General features: G+C 38.5%; 1 protein-coding gene across 1 annotated transcript; it reads left to right on the plus strand.

Moving 5' to 3' along the window:
- The first annotated feature begins 17,775 nt into the window (after positions 1-17,775).
- On the plus strand, positions 17,776-19,684 carry LOC131254300 (basic leucine zipper 19-like). Its single transcript, XM_058255292.1, has 4 exons — positions 17,776-18,233; positions 19,058-19,148; positions 19,257-19,383; positions 19,488-19,684. Exons 1-4 carry the CDS (start codon positions 17,776-17,778, stop codon positions 19,682-19,684), a joined length of 873 nt encoding a protein of 290 aa, XP_058111275.1.
- The last annotated feature ends 2,120 nt before the right edge of the window (positions 19,685-21,804 follow it).

The raw sequence follows: 21,804 nt of genomic DNA on the forward strand, positions 1-21,804 counted from the left end.
CTATATCCCAAAACCTGACTTGTGCATGCTTAGGTGGGCCACAAGAAGGAAAGAATGAGATACGTAGAGAGGCTAACGCCCACAAGAAACTTTGAGAAGGAAAGTGGGGTCCACCATATCATCTACATGTACAACTAACCCATTCATCATGAGAGTGATGTAGAACATGGCACAGATACATTCCTAGCATGGTTCCACTAAAAGAAGGTGTCACGCCCTAAACCTGGGGACGGATAGCTTCCGTGATGCCCCGAATTCGGCACTCGACTTCCATACACCAAATCCCGAGTTCAGCGCACCACAAGGAAGATTTTTTACTGAATTTATATATATATATATATATATATATATATATATATATATATATATATATATATATATATATACATAGTAATACCTGAGCATGAAGATCCATGATCAAACTACCAAGCAACACTCTCCATCATTAGTCCCGATAGTTATAAGTATAATGCTTTACAAAAGATATGTAACGTCAACATTGCCCAAATCGAAGAATAGATGCAATGCATCAAGAAAGCTAAGTCTTCCAAGTTATTCCAACCCTGAAAAAAAAATGGAAAATAGAAGGCTTAGGCAAAAGCCTAGTGAGTACACACATGTGTGCAGTGTCCTACATGCAGGCAAGATAAATATGCTACAAGGAAATCATACCACAGCCATAAGCATATTACATGCATCCGTAATCACATCATCATCATCATAGTGTCATGCCATAATTATACAATATCGGAAATACTGACAAGTCCATGAGTCATACAATATCAGAGTACGCAATATAAATCAGCATGTAAATGAGGAGTTATAAAGAGCCAAATATCAGATGTCGAGGATGCAATGCAATATGTGGTGCGAATGAAATGACTATGCTGGAGTGAGGTCGGGATGGTAGTACATAGTATCGCAAACTATGGGGTCTATCACAAGGGACTTCTATCCAAAATAGTCCCATACCTAATTTGGATAGTCAGACTTAATGTGGTAAACTCCTGATCTCAGGTTAGTCGCGCGCCCTAACCGAAATCCTGGCCATTGCGAAGGTACACACAATAAATAGTTGTGCACCACCCGCCCGTGTGAATAGTGAATGAATGAATGAATGAGTATACAACTCCTGCTCAATAAGTCCACATATCAGTACAGTTCATCTCTGGGATCATCACCGGGGTTTAGTACACTTCAAATGGCACTGTCTCTCTCCCAGCAGCACAGTCCAAGTAAGCATAAGAAACCTCACTATCCGCCTGACCAATAGTCTGCCAATACCTATCCGGTACGTCGATAGCGGACACATTTACAAGCTGGTCAAACTCAGCCTAGTAATACTCCCTACCCTCGGGCGGGTAAGGCCACACCCCCTCCCAACCGACCACGACACAGTGGGAGACGCGGCCTCCTGGTATTCGGCACTCGGGCGCTCATGTATCCACTCGGTCTCGACGTTGGGGCGTCTCCTGGCCTCGGAGGTTTAGGGATTTTCACACAGGGACATCTATGGCGCCCGTATGCTAGAACCAAATATTTCTGGTATCCCATCTAGCCATCCACGATATGCCTGTGGAGGCTACAGCCCTGATGTCGCTAGGGCACACAATGCAAGATGTATGAGTCATACAATCCAGTCGTGCATCAATCTTGCGCATACCGTGCACTCATGTGAGATAACCTCAGCCTATCAGGGAGTCTCATAGTAACATGCTCAATGACATATGCAATGATCAACCACATCTCATAACGAACATGCAGATGGTGCGTATGGGCATATATCATGATGTTATGCTATCATGTACTCGTAATCGGCATCGTCAATTGGAATCGGTGAGAATGGGCCTAACAAGGCCTAAAGGAAGGTCACAATATGGACATTCAACCATCATTGCCCGTCAATGTGGACATTTAACCAACATTACTCCCAAGGAGTGACCCACATAAACATCAATACATACATCATGACGAAATCACACATCACATTGGTCCTCATATACATCACTTTGGGTCTCTCGCAAGGGCCGCACATTCATCGCATTGGTCCTCACTCGTGGACAGCATATACATCACATTGGGCTGTATCATATGGGCCTTACACATCGCTATGGGCCTCGACACATGGGCCAAGAATACACCACATCAGGCTTCACAACCCATGGGCTTCAAATACACAATAGGTGGGCCCTACACATGGGCCTCAAATACATCACAATGAGCCTCATCATATGGGCCAAAAATATATCTCAATGGGCCTTGCTCATAGGCCATGAATACATGGCTATACCAATTATGATAAGTCTTATACTACAACCACTTCACACGTTACATAGTTAATGGCTCATATTTGGTGCTGCATAGTTAAGGGCCAAGAGCCACATTTCATCGTACCATTTACGGTTTAGTGATCACAGCGTATAGAATCCAGGACCTTAATAGCATTAGCTAGGGTAATATAACTCTACATCACATTCAGTTAGTGTACAACTTAATTATATGTGATTCAAGTGGCGGTATCTATATCGATAAGCACAAACCTATATCATTGAATGGCCATCAATGCCACTTGATTTCATATGGTTAGGTGGCCTTATACGTATTTCACATTCATACAATTAGATGACTACGTATACTACATATACTCCACTATTGCCTATGATTAGGCAGCTATATATACATCAAATACCTACATGATTAATGGACCAAACAGTTATATCACACCCTCAAACCACTAGAGTCTACATATTTATTATAATTAAACATGTTTAAGGGTTTAGACATAAGTCAAATGATCCTATTACTTAGGACCATACTCTAACCAAAGTGCCAAGTGATCAAGGGCTGTCCACAACCAGCCCATTAAAGGGATTATTCATCATTACTTTAAAAATTATAATACTAGTTCGTCATATGTTCAACAAATGGAGATTACCAACCCTTGTCGAAGAGGCCCAATGGTTGGCCCAAACAAGGCTACCACTGATGGGCCCATATAGCATTCACTTAAAATGGGCCTTAACATTCTTGGACCCACAAATAAATAGAATTTACAATGAGTTCTATGTGGTGGAGGGGCTTTCCCATGAGGTTAAGTCGTATGTGACTCACTTAAGACTTAGGTCTACTTTAATTTTAGCACAAATTCTAAAATGATATGAGGAAGTGGATGGTCCGCATAGATTAAATAGATGCCCCATGGTGGCCCTAGGTTAGATTCAATAGTTAGGTCATTATTCTCGCAACCTTGTATTATATGGTCCAATTCAGGTTGGATTGACTGATCCTTGGGACAATGCTCTAAAGGGGACCCGATACATGAGCTAGATGGGTTGAATATGTAATACATCATCAGGATGACCCATAATAAAAAATTTTAGTAATGAGAGTTCAATTTATATTATTTCATAATGTCCGGCTGTCTAATCATTGGATGGGCCTGCTTCATGGTAACATACCGTTAAAAGGGTTAATAAAATAGATAAACGATGAGGATTTTAAATATATATCATGTCATAGCCATGGTAGATTAAGTGGCATAACACCTGCATCAAAGTGGGCCATACCACACACAAGTTGAGAGGTTTACCCTCCATTAAATATTCATAATCGGGTCTACAGAGATGTGGTTCATAAATCCGGCCCATCTATTATGTGTGTCCCACTTGGTTGAGGGGTCAGACCAAGTTTTAGATACATCCATATTTCAAGTGGACCTAACAAGTGATTTTACATGCTCGAGCTTCGAATTGTACGAATGGTTCAAGGAGATCAAAGTTACATGGGTCCTAAAGTGATGTATTTATTATACCTACACCTTTCATTTACTTTTAGAGATCATTTTAGAAAATTATCTAAAAATGAATCATAACCAAAGATTATCTGGATCTCACCTCAATTAGCAGTGAGGATAATGATTTCACTGTTAAATCATTCATAGGGCCCTCCATAATGTTTATTTTCCATTCGATATGTTCATAAGGTCACCAAGACCTGAATTAAGGGAAAATACAAATTTCATATTGGTCCAAAACTTCTTACCCAAAAGGGTTCCATTGGTAGATATTTAATCCTTGCTGCTTTTGTAGTGTGGCCCACTTGATAGTTAGATCTATCTTATTTTTCTTCTCAAACCTTAAGACAAGCTCACCAAATGGATGAATGGTTTAGATATAACATATACCACATGATCAGACCCATGAAAATTGCTGATTTATTCAGCTTCATAAATTTATTTTTATTTTCATGTTTTTGATGGTGTGGGCCATATGAGTTCCGTGTACGGCTGAATTTTGAGGGTGACCCATTTTTAAAGGGGACCCATCAAATGCATGGTACTGATGTTCGACATACATCAAGGTAGGGCCTGTGGTGGGGCCCATTTTCTTCCAGCGTGAACAGCAGACGCTGCTTGCTGCAGCGTCAGACGCTGACAATATTTGGAGCCTATAACAGGACGATCCAGTCCGTCTATTGCGTGTGTCCCACTAATTTAACAGGTCATTCCAAGTTTCAGATACATCAAAATTTCAGGTGGGGCCCAGCAAGTGCTTTTATATGTTTTAGCCATGACTGCACATTATTTTAGATGGTGTGGGCCACTTAAGTTCTTTATACGGTTGCTTTTTGGCGTGACCCATTTTCAAGAGGGGACCCATCAAATGCACGGTGCTGATGTTTGACATACATCAAGGTAGGGCCTGTGGTGGGGCCCACCTCTTTCCAGTGTAAACAGAGACGCTGCAGCAGCAGCATCAGAGTGCTTTCTTTTTTTGTTTGTTTGTTTTTTTTTTTGTTTCTCATATATGGGGCCCACAACAGGACGATCCAGTCCATATGTTGTGTGTGTCCCACGTGGTGGAGCGTTCAATCCAAGTTTCAGATGCATCCAAATTTCAGGTGGGGCCCAACAAGTGCTTTTATATGCTTTAGCCATGTCTGCACATTAGTTTAGATGGTGTAAGCCACCTAAGATTTGGATTGTCTTCATTTTTCAGCTCCATGGCTAAAATGAGCTGAGAAATTAAATGGACAACCCGGATTAAATACATACATCATGTGTGGGGCCCGTTGGGGACCCACAACCCCTGCCCCATTAAATCAAATTGCTGGCAGCGTCTCTCTCTTCTTCTTTTTTTTAGAAGTGTAAGTGTGTGTGAGTTTGGCCAGCCCAATGGGCCAATGGATGGATGATTTAGATGTCATACAAACATTTTGGTGGGGCCCACTATCAATGGGTCCCACATGAACTCTATAATAAATTAATTTTATATGTTTTCTCCTATGCATTCCCACCATTAATAGCATCATCTTCATTATTCCAATTATCTTCACCATCAATCATACTATCTTCATCATCCACACCATTAATCACATCATCATCAACATCATCTCTACCATTCATAAACACAACAAAAATAAAATAAGAATGAGTAGGGTGGGTGTACTCACCTTGATGAATTAGATGGATAGTTGAGATGTATGGAAGGGATGGAATTGATGGTTGAGATGGATGAAAGGTATGGGATTGATGGAGTTGATGGCCCACCAAGATCACTCCTCTCTCTCTCTCTCTCTCTCTCTCTCTCTCTCTTATGGAAAAAAATGGTGAAATGCTAAGGAATGGAGGGGTATTTATAAAGAAATGGATAAATTTTTTGTTAAGTTAAGCTAATGTGATTAATATTAGCTTAGGCTAGGATTATGGTACTTAATTCATACTTTGTAATTAATGGTGGATTAAAGGAGCATGGGATGGCATGGTGTGGTGATGTCATGTATAGTGTATGGCATGGAGAAAGGTTGACTTTTCATGCACATGAAAGAAAAGAGGTATGGGTATGTGACATCACACACATGGGTAGAGATTCTCTCACCCATGTGTGGCATGTACATGTGTGCATGACATGTGTTGTGCACATGTGTGGAATGAAATATATGGTGTCATGCGCACATGATACACTTATTATTCTTCACGGCGTATCTCACTGACAGATTATCATACCGACGAACGGGTGGTACCTCCACGATCGCGGCGACGGGGCGGTCGATATGAGATAGGTTTCAAGGTCTTGAGGTCCCGGTCAGTTGGATGTGTACTATGAACAGCTAATCTAGGTCTAGCTAAGGGCGTAGATCATCATGTACATATATGCATAGAAACTGGTACGGAATGGACTGGGTATTACAGAAGGTGAACCAAAAATTGGCCATAACTTTTGATCTAGGTATCATTATGGGGTGCACAACATATCAATCTTTACTGCAACAGGTCATCCGAGGTGAACCGACTATCCTTTCCTCCAGAAAATATGTGCTTTCAGCTCAAAAATAAAATTTTAAAGGAAAATTACTATTTTTATTAATTCCGGTTTTTGTAATATTTTCTTTTTAGAGTTTTAGATTTTCTTTTCTTTTTTTCAAAATAACTTGTAATCATGCTATGACTCTTCTAGCAAAAGTTTATTTGAAATTTTTATTTTTAGAAATTAGGCTTTAGAAGAATTTTACTAGATTTAGGATTTTATTAGAGTTAGAATTTTACTTTTTTGGTAATTAATAATTTTAGTTTTTTTATTAATAGTATAATAGGGAGACATACAGTTGAGACAATTATCTATCAAGTTATTTTTGAATTTATTAGAATTATTTTTATATTTCTATTTTCCCTCATGGATTCAAGGAATCTCTCTAAGGAGTTCAGAGAAGCTTTGTGGATTCAGAGTAGTTAGCCCTGAGGAAGATAGTGAACGACCTCATCATGTCCATCCCTGTGTCAATTGGTATCATTGCAAGGACTCCCCTCGGACTAATGACATATAACTATGGTATGGAACAAATCCCGTGGACGATGTCTTAGGAATTCATTATCTTTTGGAAAGAATTAAAGCTTTCCACTGAGAGAATCAATTAACCATATAAGGGCTGCATGCAACCATCAACCGTATTACGGATGCGCTAATTTCGCTTCGAGCCCAAGGTGATGCTCAACCGCCAGTGATCGTTGTACGACACAATCCCAATTTCCGTAAAGCACCACCTGATGATGGTGAATCGTAGGGCACTACTTTGATCGTGAGGAAGTCATTGTACATGCCAAAGGTGGAGATAGATTTACAGTAGTAAAACATCTTTCGAATGAGGTGCACTGTAAACCAAAAAGTCTTTAATGTGATCATCGATGTTAGGAGCAGTAAGAATCTCATGTTAAAAACAAAGGTGGAAAAGCTGCGACTAAAAATAGAAAGACACCTATCTCCATTCACGATTGGATGGATCAAGGAGGTTAATAAAGTAAAGGTAACTGAACAATGCACTGTCTCATTTTCAATTGGTAAAAATTGTAAGGATTATGTACTTTATGATGTGGTAGACAGGAAAGCTTGTCACATGTTACTTAGCCGACCATGAAAATATAAGGCTAATGCTACGCAAGAGGCTGAGATAACATATTTATATTTGTTAAAGATAGTAGAAATATTATCCTCGTCCCTATGGGAACAGAAAACTAACTCAAGACTTCTAAAGTTGAGGATAGTTTCTCACAATCGAACATGATTTCATTAAACAGTTTGAGGAGACGGGATATGTAAATACATTAGTTGAAAAATGAAAAATATATAGAGCATGTGAACATCCAAGAGTATTTAAAATAAGTGTTGCAAGAGTTCAAGGCGATTGTGCTCGATGAATTTCCTAAGGAATTGCCTCCCGTACAAGATATATAAAATCACATTGATCTTGTCTCAGGGACAAGTCTGCCTAATTCCCCACATTATAAAAAATAAAGCAAGATCTTGCAGGCACAAGTGAAGAAACTAATCCATACTAGTCAAGTCAAGGAAATCATGAGTATATGTATTATATCTACTCAAGAGCCCAATTGATGCAGGGATGAACGTGATGAGATCAATCATCATCTTCCTCAAGGATAACTACTCCGAATCCACAGAGCTTCTCTAGACTCCTCACAGAGACTTCTCGAATGCATGAGGAAAAAACAAAAAAAAAATAGAAAAAAATTCTAGAAAATTCAAAAATTGATTGATAATTGAAATAAATGAGTTTACAACCCTTTAAATATGGATAATAAACCATGAAAGAAGTTTCAGAATTAAACTACAACTAAAACTCCTAGAAATCGTGACTTCATATAAATAGCAAACTTAATATTTATAAATAGCAGTGATTTCCACTAGACCTCATGGTTTTCGGCCAAAAATAGTGTCCTAATCGGCTTCACTATGTTATTCTCCTAATTATTCTAAGCATTTTTCATGTTGGGTGCAACTCCTAAAGCCCAATGGATGAAGAGTTATACTCAAACTAAAACTTATTATAAATAGTAAAAATGAAATTAAAATAGGAATTCGACTGTCAATCTGATGGTGTTTCGCAAATTCAGTATGGGCAACCTGACTTAGCGGGTTAGGTTGCTAAAGTAGCTCGTCCTACCCCAAAATCATATATGGTACATCAAATAACTCATTTTGGTTTGTGACATACATCTGTTTTAAGGTCTGAATGGTCCGAATCGTTTTTTCTTATGATCGGGCCTTTTCTGATTAATCTTGGCCATGAAACTGCTCACGACTCACTCTACATTAATAATGCAATGTACAAGAAAAAGGCTAATAAACATCGGCACTAGAAATTATTTGAATATCATGAGCGAAGTCCCTAAGTAACTCGATGACGAGTTTTTTCCAAGTGGAGGGGTCTTATGTAGGACGTGGTACAACTACATTCCTAGCATGGTTGGACCAAAAGAAGGTGGACCATAAATTGGCCATAACTTTTGATCTGGGTATCGTTTCGAGCGCACAACCTATCAATCTTTATTGCAACGGGCCATCCGAGGTGAACCGACCCACAAAGCAGGGTGAACTGACCCACAAAGTGGGTCGCATCGTTCGTTCCTCCAGAAAACGTCCGCTTTTAGCTCAAAAATGAAAATTTTAAGGAAAATTACTATTTTTAGTAATTCTGATTTTTGTAATATTTCTTTGTTTTTAGAGTTTTAGGGTTTTTTTTTCGAAATAACTTATAATCATGCTAGAACTCTTCTAACAAAAGTTTATTTGAAATTTTTATTTTTAGAAATTAGGCTTTAAAAGAGTTTTACTAGAATTAGGATTTTTATTAGAGTTAAAATTTTACTATTTTTGGTAATTACGAATTATAGTTTAGTTTTTTTTCTTTATTAATTAATAGTGTAACATAGAGACATACAAATGAGACAATTATCAATCAAGTTATTTTCGAATTTATTAGAATTATTCCTATTTTTCTAGTTTCCTCCATGGATTCGAGGAATCTCCGTGACGAGTCCAGAGAAGCTTCGTGGATTCAAAGGAGTTATCCCTGACGAAGATGGTGATCGACCTCATCACATCCACTAGGGTCATCGAAACTCAGGCAGTCGTAAAACTGGTGGGCCAAACTATTTGAATATGTAGATTTTAGGCATGATTAATGCTCCCTACATCCCACCTACATTTTGGATTAGGATCGTTCTTCTGATTTATCATAAACAGGAGGAGTTGCAATCAATTCACGGTTTGGATTCCAACTAAACATCGTGGGTGGACCATGCAACTTGAACATATGGTAATTATCATATCCTACGAGTGTATTGAAGTTTTTCTCGTTTCAACTTTTTAAGTTTTTCTTGTTGCAACTTTTTTTTTTTCAGAAGGTGGGATCACACCACCAATAAATTTATTAAAAAGAAGAAATCATACAAACTCAGGAAGGCAGGCACTAAAAAAAAAAAAAAAGCCGCACCTCACCTATCATATACCCCTAATCCCATACAAAAGAAGGCAAATCATTCCCTCAAACCTCAAACCCCAAAAATCGATAACCTCACTGTACCACATTCGGCTAGCCCTTACCCTTTGGGATAGCTAGCACTAACTCCAGCATTATCTAGAGTTAAGAGCCCCTTAATTGGATCCAGGAGATCGGAACGATTGAGATAAATCATATCGGGATGCCCACCACTGTGCATCCTCGCAAGTGTGTCTGCCACTACTACCTTCCTGCAGCACATGAAAAGTTTTGAAATTGAAAATACCGCGCATCCTGGACACTTCATTCAGCCTTCTCATAGCAATTCCAATCTCCATACATAAGGCAAGAAGGTTCTCTCGCTTCCTCTCTTATGAACACCACCTGAACATATTTAACTTTGCAAAATTATCTATATAGACATCATTCTTTCATTTTCATCTAAAACTTGCTCTTTTTTTATGTTTTATTTTTTAATCTTTTATTATTATTAACAGAAAGGTGGGAGCACAACACGTTTAATAACCCAAAGACGAAACATGTACCGAGCCATTCAAAATTGAGGCCTAAACATGGAGGTTAGCTAGTGAAAAAAAATCATGCCAGTCCATTTGTCAAACATGGAATTAGGATAAAATTAAGGAAAATCACATTGACGGGTGGGGTTGAAAGATGCAGACTAGAAAGTTCAATCAAGGGTCTAGGGCACATTATAGCTTCCAAGGTTATGTCATTCCTTTTGCGTATATAATGTCATTGGAAAGTAATAAATGAGCTTTGTATGCTGGCCAATGCTAAAAGCCATTAGGTTCTAAATGATTTTCCGAAATAGAGTCCCTTAAAGAGATTAATTTTGAGTTTTAAGTTAATTTGTATTATTTTTATTAAATTTTAAATTTCTTTTTAAAGGTATTTAAGGGTTTAAAAAGTCTTCAAATAGCTTAGGGTCCTTATTTGAGTTACAAGAAAGATTTTGAATTAGTTTATAACTCATTTATTATTTTTAGTAAATTTATTATTATGTAAAAGTTAATCATTTTGAAAAAGTTACTAATTTAGGATTCAGAACTTATGTATGTCACATAAAAGATCTTTGTACACAAACATTCGTCAAGAATATAAATGTTTATTTATCTTTTTAGATATTTCTCTCTCCTTGTAAATTCAAAAGCTATTTTTTTAAAACGACGATGATCTAGACTCATTAATTCACACACCACTAAATTAAGATGCTCTTGAGCAAATTTTCTTAACAATTTGTTGTTATTATTTAGTAGCAAACTCCTGATGAGTAAAGTGGCTTCCTGATTTTTGTACCAACTCATATGCGCCATTAGATCACTTCATGCTTGACCTACATGTAGAAAATATTGATGTTAGGCACCAAAGAGGGAAAATCAATAGCCAGTTTGAAGTGGCTTTCCAATTCCATGGCCTTTCAAACCATGCTCCTTTGTTGGAATTAGCCTTAAAACATGATGGTTCCGACACACTTTGGCAATACCTTCGCTTTTATTTCTTTTTTAATATAGCCTTTACATATCTTGTATATTGTAAATAAACCCCTCTTTTCCATATTTGTATATAAATCCCAACATATTTTCCTTTATATGAAATGACCCATTCCATCACTTGTGAATTAACAAGGTCATCTTAAAGAGTAAAAGATCAGATTCCCTCACTTTAAACAACATACCGTACCCTACCTGGCAATCTCTCTCTCTCTCTCTCTCTCTCTCTCTCTCTCTCTCTCTCTCTCTCTAAATCCCAGATATCTCTCAATCTCCATCTCTCCAAAATCTCAGGATCTCACTCTCCAAAATCACTTTTTTAGTCATTCTCAAAATCTCTTGATTTCTTTCTTGAGTTGTTTCTCTCACTTTTGTATTACTCTCTTCATCTTCAGGAGGAGGAGGAGGAGGAGGAGAAGAAGCAAAAAGAGGAAGAAGAAAATGATAAGATGAGTGGTCTGGATCTCTAAGATGAGTGGTCTGGATCACTAATGTAGACTCCTACAGGATAACCTTTCATTTTATGCACATGGGTAAAATTGTCTTTCTGAAGAGTTAATTAATGACATTACATTTCCCTTATTAAAGGTGAAAGGAAGGAGGTTTCTACAAAATAAATAAAATAGAGGGTTTTTATGTAATATTACAAATTGACACAAGTTATATGGAAAAAAAAAAAAAGACTCAAAACATAATTACAAATTTCATTCTCAGCAATTTCTCAGTTCAAAAGTTTGTTGGGAGATTTTTAATTTTGGGGTTATTCATGGGATACTATCAAAATCTCTAGCCAAAAATAAAATACTTATAATAATAATAATAATAATAATTATTATTATTATTAGTATTAGTATTATTATAAATCATGTTAGTTCTTGATTCACGAAACACTAATAACTGATGAGATTTTGAAATTATTACGTGGTAATTTCTTTTCCTTTGTTTGTCAGGAAATATTGCAAGATATTCAAAATCGCATCAATGTTTTTCATATTGCTTTGAAAATCTCCCTTAAACATGTCTGAAATGGCCTGTTTTCTCAAGCTATTAATAACACTCAATTGAAATCTGCAATTATTTAGAATGATTAATATTCAAAAGCCCATTTCAAAATGCATGTTACATCTAGCTCGTTAGTTTAGTTGGTTAGTGCAAGCCCTTATTATAGGAGAGAACATGGTCCAGGTCCTGTCGACGTTTCATGGTAATCTCTTGTTTTTTTCTTTTTTTCTTTTTTCTTTTTTTTTTTCTGTTCCGCTTTACGATAGGTTTTCCTTTGGTCTTTTTTCGGAGGACGACCTGAAGCTTTGTAATTTTTGTCCAGAATGAATATATCTCATAATTTCTGGGGGAAAAAAAAAAGTTTGTCACAGAAATATTGCAAGATATTCAAAATCACAGCAACATTTGTCATAGTTCTTTGAAAAAAAATCTCTTAAACATGTTTGAGATGGCCTATTTTCTCAAGCTATTAATAACATTCAATTGAAATCTGCAAATATTTAAAATGATTAATATTCAAAAGTCCATTTCGAAATGCATTTTACATCTACCTCATTAGTTTAGCTGGTTAGTGCAAGCCTTTATTATTGGAAAGAATGTGGTCCAAGTCCTGTTGATGTTATGTGGTAATCTATTTTCCTTAGTTTCTCATCATAAATATTGCAAGATATTTAAAATCGCAACAATATTTGTCATAGTGCTTTGAAAAACTCCCTTAAACATGTCTGATATTGCCTTGTTTTTTCTGAAGATATTAATAACACTCAATTGGAATCTGCAAGTATTTAAATTAAATGATTAATATTCAAAAGTTCATTTCAAAATGCATGTTACATCTTGCTCGTTAGTTTAACTGGTTAGTGCAAGCCCTTATTATAGGAGAGAACAGGGTCGAGGTCTTATAGATGTTACATGGTAATCTCTTTTCCTTAGTTTGTCACAAAAATATTGCAAGAGATATTCAAAATCACAACAATATTTGCCATAGTGCTTTGAAAAACTCCCTTAAACATGTCTGAGAAGGCCTATTTTGTAAGCTATTAATAATACTCGATTGAAACATGCAAGTATTTAAAATGATTAATATTTAAAAGTCCATTTCAAAATACATCTTACATCTAGCTCGTTAGTTTAGCTGATTAGTGCAAGCCCTTATTATAGGAGAGAACATGGTCTAGGTCTCGTTGATGTTACATGGTAATCTCTTTTCCTTAGTTTGTCACAGAAATATTGCAAGATATTCAAAATCGTAGCAATATTTGTTATAGTGCTTTGAAAAACTCCGTTAAACATGTTTGAGATTGCCTATTTTCTCAAGCTATTAATAATACTCGATTGGAATTTGCAAGTACTTAAAATGATTAACATTCAAAAGTTCATTTCAAACTGCAGGTTACGCATCTTGCTCATTAGTTCAGCTGGTTAGTGCAAGCCCTTGAGAACATGGTCCGGGTCCTGTTGATGTTACGCGGTAATCTCTTTTCCTTAGTTTGTCACAGAAATAGTACAAGATATTTAAAATCGTAGCAATATTTTGTCATGGTGCTTTGAAAAACTCCCTTACACATGTTTGAGATGGCCTATTTTCTCAAGGTATTAATAACACTCGATTGAAATCTCCAATTAATCAAAAGTCCATTTCGAAATGCATGTTACATCTAACTCGCTAGTTTAGTTGGTTAATTACTGCAAGCCCTTGTTATAGGCGAGAACATGGTCAGGTCCTGTCAATGTACTTGTTCAATTATAATTCAAAAAAAAAAAAAAACATTCTGTTAGAGAACTTTTTTTCTGATTGTTACTGTGAGAGAAAAGTCTTGTACTAAGTCGACGATGTTGTGTATACGATTCTAAAACGTCACTGAAAGTGAGTTTTAAGTGGTCCGCGAAGCAAAGTGAAGGCACTTCTCAATATACGCGCATGTGCACATACACATGCGCACATTCGTGTTAAAGTTCCTAGTAATGATTGCCGCAAAGCCCAGGATATGCATATGCGGACTCTTCATGCACCCGCAGTGGACACACTTTCATTTTTAGTTACAATCATAAGAAAAAGAAGCCAAGTTTCCTATTCATTCTGAATATGGAACTTCACTGTTTGGAACTTAGTGGTAGATGTGAGGCCATGGTTGGTCTACCCAAGCAATTGACCTGATTGGCCCCATCATGGTGATGGACCATTCTCAAAATATCCTTTCAATTGGCAAAATCTTAACCTTTTGTTGTACTCACAGGCAAATACATGGTTAAAAGGAAATTCATGAACAACGGAGGAAAGACTAAAAGATTTGAAGGCTAGGGTTTTTTAATTTGGGAGATTTTGCAGGATGGTCCATCAACGGTGGAGGCCATCAGATCAAGGGATTGGATAGACCAAGGCTCCAGATCTACATACTAAGTTAAATACAAGGAACTCGGCCTCTGAAGAGAATAACAAAAGAAAAATCCCATGCTGGTGAGGAGACCTTTGAGACCAGTGGAATGCAACAGATGGATCACCTAAAATAATCAATCATAGGCCCACTTGTGATAACTAAAATCTGAGTGTATCGTGAAAAGCCTTAGGTCGAAGATCCTATAATTTATCATAATAAATAAAATCAAGGTAGTGGAAATGGTCTCCTTGACCACTACTATAGACTAGGTCCCTTATGGGGTGGTGACTATCTGGCATATATAGTTCTCTGAGGCTACCCAACTGACGATGCCCTTGTATGAGATGGCCCGATTTCATATGCTACCATAACTATATATCATTCTTATACTAAGCCATTTTTTCTAAGGGTATCAGGGCCACTGGCTCAAGGAACCTGACCTTTGGGAAAACCCAGGAAAGAATATATCCCGAGCCATACCCTATCAGAACTGGTACACTACCCAGCTCGACTACCAAGCTGGACAATCATAGGATAAATGTCCAATCAGGGTTAGGTGCATTCTGGCTCCTATCAAGTGGTTCACATTGGGATATGCAGATTCGGTAGCGACACCGCCAGTACCAACCACCTTGGTACTGGTTGGTGCTAGAAAAGCTTCGTGGGCTCTATCCACCTCGGATGAGCCAAAAAATTAACCATACTCAAATCTCAGGTGGACCACACCTAGGAAACAATGGCTATTGAAAGCCACCATTAAAAACTTCACGACGGCCACAAAAGTTTTGGACAATGTCTGTATGACCTAATCAACAGGTTGGATGTCAAATAATCATCATAGTGGGCTCTAGGAAGTTTATAATCGTGGGTGGTCAATCACCACTGTTGGTGTGGTGTGGTCCACAAATGGATCTGCTTCATTTTTGGGCTCATTAATCTGATATTTTTTGTTTTCCCTTTACTTGGAGCTGTTTGACCTGGATGGTAAATGATCATTATAATGGGCCCCACGAAGTTTTTAATGATGGGCATTCTATCACTCATATTTCCTTTGGTGTGATCCACCTGATATTAGGATCTGTTTAATTTTGGGGCTTATGCCCTAATATGAGGGTGCAAAATGGATGGACAAAGTGGGTAAGAACATACATTATCGTGGGCCCAACGGAGCCTTTCCAGCACTGAGCAATACCGATGTGGGTACTGGCAGTAGACATTGGTTGCTGGGGCTGCTCAGTCAAGCAACAAAGAAAAGCAGAATTGAGGTACCGATAAAGGAGGCCAAGAAATCAGCTATGGCTTGACCTTTAGTAGCTTTGGGAGGAGTATAGACAATATGGTATAAGCGGCTAAACCGCAGCTCAGCTCAGCTCAGCTCATATACTTCAGTTACCGAATCTGAGTCCTCATTATCTCTAGGCAGAACTATAACTTGGGCCCCACTCAGAAATTTTCATCTTAATAAAGCATGAAGAATAAAGGCTAGATCAGTGCTTAAAAGAAATTATAGAAATGATCAAATGCCAGTTCTTTCACCTAAAGTGGACCCCAACCTCTTGGCTCATTATAAACATGCCCTGGTTGCAAAGCATGAACAAATCGCCCAGGTTAATCGCTGTTCGCTAGCGCTATGATAATCGCATTGGCCTATCCGGAACCCAGAGCAATGTTTAAATCAATAATATAACCGACCAAATCCGGCGATCGCATAATTGCGGTAGAGAATGTAAATCAATAACAAAAACATACCAAATTTGGCGGTCGCAGAACGACAACAAAGAATGGAAAACTACACAGATACCTTATGAAAATGGGAGATCTATGTCGGGCCAAATAAGCTCACTTATGATCAACAAAGACCATTGGATAGGAAGAATCTGTGACTTGAACATGATAAAAAATTTGTGAATTGTACATGAACCAAGAATCACTACAACAAGGCAAGCCAAAAAAAAAAAAAAACCTAACTAAAACTAAAACTCTTCTAACATTTCAATTTTCAAGTCCTTTACTTAATGGCTATCATCAACTGATCACAGGGATATTTGGACCACCTGTATATTGAAGAATCTAGTCAGTTCATCAAATCAGATAGTGCACTCATCTCTTTGACTGAGTCAATCTTATGGATTTGAGATGAGATGGATCTTTGCAAGACTTTGATTGTACACCATCTGATTTGATAGACAGATTAGACCAAGGGATAACTCCTTCCACTGGTGTACTACACCAAATCCTCGCCTAAATTGGTACCCTTAAAAATATTTTGAATTTAGGTGGAAGAATAAAAGATTAGGAGTACCCCAAATTGTAGCTGTGTGTGTGCCATATTGTATGTGGCCCGAAGTAATTTGGTCACATCAACGGTTCGTCGGTTTCAACTAAGAACGGTCGATCAATGGTGTGAAATTTCCCATCGTTTGGACAACTGGCGGGCTCCACCAGGACCTACAAATGGAAGGCTTCAAAATTGGGAGTGATGGCCATTGACTAGATATGATAAGACTGTCAGACCTTTGTGAAATTTGTACCATCGTCCATTCGATAGTGTTGCCCACTAGATTAACGGTTGGAATGACAGTGGGTCCACTCATTGAACAGTAACAAGTAACAACGGCCAGTGGACCACAGTTCTGAGTAGCCTCAAGGACTACCGAAACACCCATCCTAGGTTATCTAATTGAGGGGGAGGGGGGGACAATCCCAACTGTGGCTAGCTGTTCATGTTACTATTTTTTCTTTCATGCAAGGGCTCCGAGAAAGGTGAGCTGACAAGTGTCGGTGGCCACGAAGTAGGGTCCACCCGATCACCGTTGATTGAACGTTCATCTGACAATCATCTATTTTTGGAACATTTCTTTTCCTTCTCCCACTCAGTAGAAAGCGGAGAGAGGCCATTGCATTCACCCCGCAAAAAAAAAAAAAAAAAAGGAGAGGTCTGTATTTTTCATCTCTCTCTCTCTCTCTCTCTCTCTCTCTCTCTCTCTCTCTCTCTCTCTCTCTCTCTCTCTCTTCTATTTTGCTACTGGAATTCGCTAAAAAGCGCCGTGGGTGGAGTGTGCAGGTTAAAGAGGAAAATGCAAAGGAAGGAAATGGCGGAGGAGAGGAAGGGATTGCCACCAAGGAGCCCAAGAGTGCTGCCCACAACCGGATATCTGACCCACAACCGGAAGCAGCACCTTCCCGTCACATGGCTTGGAGTAGATGGATCCAGGTCAGCACCGGTGAACGTGTCCCACCGTATATCTGCCGGTGGTTCAGGGTCATTGATGGGAAAGCCTGTCAACAAAGTGCTTGTCGACGAGTTGAAGATAGGTGGCGGCAGCTTCATTGCTTCTAAAGAGGTTCAGCCCAGTCCGGCTGTGGGTAAGAATCCGGCGACAGAGAATCCGACGACCCCAATGACATCAACATCCTCGGAACCTAAGAGTGTTTCTGATGAGAAAGGAGAGGTGATTGGGAGTTCCTCAAAGAATAATGTTGGAGTTGGGAGCCCATCCAAAAAGGGACCCAAAATGGACTCTCACGAGGACTCCAAGAGGCTGAAACGGTGGGCCCCACATTGTTTTTTTTTTTTTTCCTTGCATTTTTTCTAAGTATGGCCAACAATAACTATATGGGCATTGCGATCGCCATAGATATTAGTACTTCCAAAATGTTTTAATAGTATCTCGAAAGCAGGTGTGGTGATCAGACGGTTTGGATTATCCTATCATTGCCATGTTAAATAAACGCAGTGGACCTTTTGTGTGTGTGTGTGTGGGGGGGGGGGGGGGGCGGCGGCGGAGGAGCAGTTTCATCAATGATGAGCATATAAGGCTATAGTGTGTTACTCATCTAAGAAGTGACTGTTACTCATCTAAGAAGTGACCCTTTGATCGGATGGTTTTAATCGACTCTAGAACCAATTTAAGTGTGATCCCTTATTCAACGGTCCTAATCAATCTTTAGCTCTTCTAGTTGTGTAGAAAGTGGTCTTACATTGATATCTAGGGTTTGTACGCAACTAGCTAGTGTTATTCTCTATATGAAGGGGGCTTAGGATTATCAAAGAAGAAGAAGAGAGGGAGAAACTTATGTAAAAACCTTGTCCGACTGATTGGCCTTCTGTTCCTTACCAGAGCGGAGCTTGTCCTAGACGGGACAGGGTTAGGAACCGTTAGGGAAAGAAAACCAGTCTTTTCTAAGTAAGAGAGTGTGGTTACGATAGGCAGGCTCCGTTCCCCTTTTTTGTAGTAATGGGCCTACCCAAAATGTGATTTGCGTGTATAGTCACCTCTAAGTTGGAATAAATTTATCAGTTTTGAAAGAAGAAGAAGAAGAAGAAGAAGAAGAGAGGGAGAGAGATTTAAATCACTATTATTTATTTTGCAGTATTCAAGCAAATCGGCTATCTGCGCAAAGATCGCGCATTAAAAAGATGCAATACATCTCCGAGCTCGAACAAAAGGTGGATGCATTGCAGGTAGGCCAATGAGATACTCTTGTGGTTGATTTCTTCGACATCATTGTCTTAAGAAAAGAATTATATTCTAATGTTGGATTTTTCATTCCTTGTCATTTGAATTTGAAGGTGAGAATCGGACTTCTCTCTCCTCAAGTAGGTTACTTCGACAATCAACGGCTGGCATTGAATGTGGAGAACAATGCTATGAGGCGGAGAATAAGCTCTCTCATGCATGAGAAGGTGTTCAAGGATGGTAAGAAGCTTGCAATGCTATCATGCATGATTTTCTTCTTCTTCTCTCCTTTATTTCATTTTTTATTTTTATGGCATGCAATGTAATTTATGAGATTTTCAAAGCCCAATTCCATGTGCTGCAACGAGACGGAGAGAGGCTCAGAGAGCTCTATCTTCTCCAACAGCAACAGCAACAACAAGAGCAGCAACAACAACAAGAGCAGGAGCAACAAGAAGAACCGATGATGGGATTCCCAGCAACAGAACAAACCCAAAGCTTTAATATGAGAACTGACCCCTTAAGCTTCATCTATGATTAGTTCCATAACAACTAAAGGGTGTTTGATCTCTCTCTCTCTCTCTCTCTCTCTCTCTCTCTCTCTCTCTCTCTCTCTCTCTCTCTCTCTCTCTCTCTCTCTCTCTCTCTCTCTCTCGTATTTGCATGAAACTTCAAAGAGAGAAATTGTAAGCTTTCCTTAAGAGCTCTCCTTCTTTCTAGCAAAGGAGGGAGGCCTTTCTTTCTGTGCATGATAAAATGGTAATGAATTGGCTTTCCTAGGGTTTGAATGATGGGCTAGCTTAAAGTAATAGTTCACCATCATTTGAAGTTCTCATGTCTCATGAGAGATGCATGTCTATCATGAGCCCTCAAATCTTCAGCCCACCTTGGGTAACGATTTTAATAATTTGATTTCAGTCCATGATTTTGATCCATGAGTATTTCTCTTTGAACCATTTGTTCCAGTGCAATGAATCTGATGCTAGAATCATTTAATCAGTGCTCCCTTTGCAGTAGGCCCTGATATTTGGACGGTCTGGATCGTCGTGCATGTATTCCACGTGGACGGTAACGAGACGCCACAAGTGAAAATGTATTGTTAACTATCGGATGTGGATTGGGTACTACCCGGCCTCTCCGGAGCTCCGCAAAGGCAGGGGCTACTGACGGGCCACCGTGATGTATGGATTTTATCCACACCGTCCATCCATTTTTCCCTATCATGTTAGGCTAAAAAACCAAAAATGAGCAATATCTAAGGCTTGAGTAGACGACACAGTGGGAATTGAATGGCCACCTTTAAAAACTTGTTCCGAACCGCAGAAGTTTTGGATCAAGCTCATATTTGTATCTTCCATTCATCCAAATATATCTGACCTTATCAACATGTTCGATGGCAAATAAAAATCACCGTTGATCCCATGAAGGTTTCAACGGTGGGTGCCATTATCATTGCTTCTTCGAGTGGTGTGGTCCATTTGAGATTTGAACTGCCTCATTTTTTGTATTATTTCTTTAAATGATATGGAAAAATATATGGACGGTATGGATAAAATATATACATCACGGTGGGCCCTTAAGAGCGCCTGCTTGTGCGGAGCTCGCGATTGCCTTATGATTATTCTGAAGTCAAGGTCGAATTACGGCCTGTCCATGTATTTTGGACGAAAATCCCGCCTTTTGAGGGTGTAAGTATCCAATGGGCAACTGAAACTACCATACATGTAAGGATCACTCCAATTACTATCATGCCTTTCAGGGTTTGTTACGATGAACTGTCTATTCACTCCAGAACACCTTTTATAGATTACCAGACAAAATCAAACTGATGAGATGATCCAATCCATCTTCGATTTGGCTTTATTTTCTGTAGTCATTTCCTTTCCAGGCCATCCATGGGATTGTTATGACTTCCTAACAAAGGTGATTCTTTAAAATCCTAAGCAATCTATATAGGCCTGATTGTGCCTATTTTGTGTAAATAATATTGACCATCCATATTAAAACCTATCAATCAAATGACTAATATTTTTCATATTTGGTTTTGTGTTTTCATTGTGGAAATGTGTGTTGCATATAACGAATGGTCTGGATCAATGTATTGGTAGACTGTCCATGTGTTCCAACGCAACTAGGAGCTCTATAACTTATATTGATTTGAGAGCATTGGAGTATTTCTCCTTAATTTATTACATTCCTCATATATTCATTCACATTTTACTGCATAATGCATTGAGGAAAGAAAATTACGGGGAGAAGCTTTTGAGGGGTGAAATTATCAAAATGTCATTGTTTATTTATTTTTACTTTTTCTTTGAAGGGTAGTGAACAATTATGGTTCCAATGTGGAACATGTAAACATGTAAAACATCCAACCGGTCTAACATATAACCTATCATAGTGATAACAAAACCCTAATATCTATGGGTTGAATCTTCAGATGGTTTATACATGAATTTGGATGTTTTTGAGTGGTTTATATTATTGTTTTTTTGGTTTGGGCCGCTTATGATTAATTAACCAGCTTTTTGTTCACCTGATAATCATCGTGGGGTGCACCGGTTGAATGGGTTGGATGTCAGATGCATGCCACATGGACCCCACCACAATTCTCAGTTCACCATATTCTAAAAGATAAAAGTAAACAATAGCATTTTGGTA

The sequence above is a fragment of the Magnolia sinica genome, chromosome 8 (genome assembly GCF_029962835.1).
Source record: "Magnolia sinica isolate HGM2019 chromosome 8, MsV1, whole genome shotgun sequence".
NCBI classification, from domain to species: Eukaryota; Viridiplantae; Streptophyta; class Magnoliopsida; order Magnoliales; family Magnoliaceae; genus Magnolia; species Magnolia sinica.

Coding starts and splice junctions, on each gene's coding strand:
- LOC131254300 (XM_058255292.1), top strand. CDS start 17,776: ATGGCGGAGGAGAGGAAGGGATTGCCACCAAGGAGCCCAAGAGTGCTG. Junction 18,234..19,057: donor GACTCCAAGAGGCTGAAACG/GTGGGCCCCACA, acceptor TTTATTTTGCAG/TATTCAAGCAAATCGGCTAT. Junction 19,149..19,256: donor AAAAGGTGGATGCATTGCAG/GTAGGCCAATGA, acceptor TTGAATTTGAAG/GTGAGAATCGGACTTCTCTC.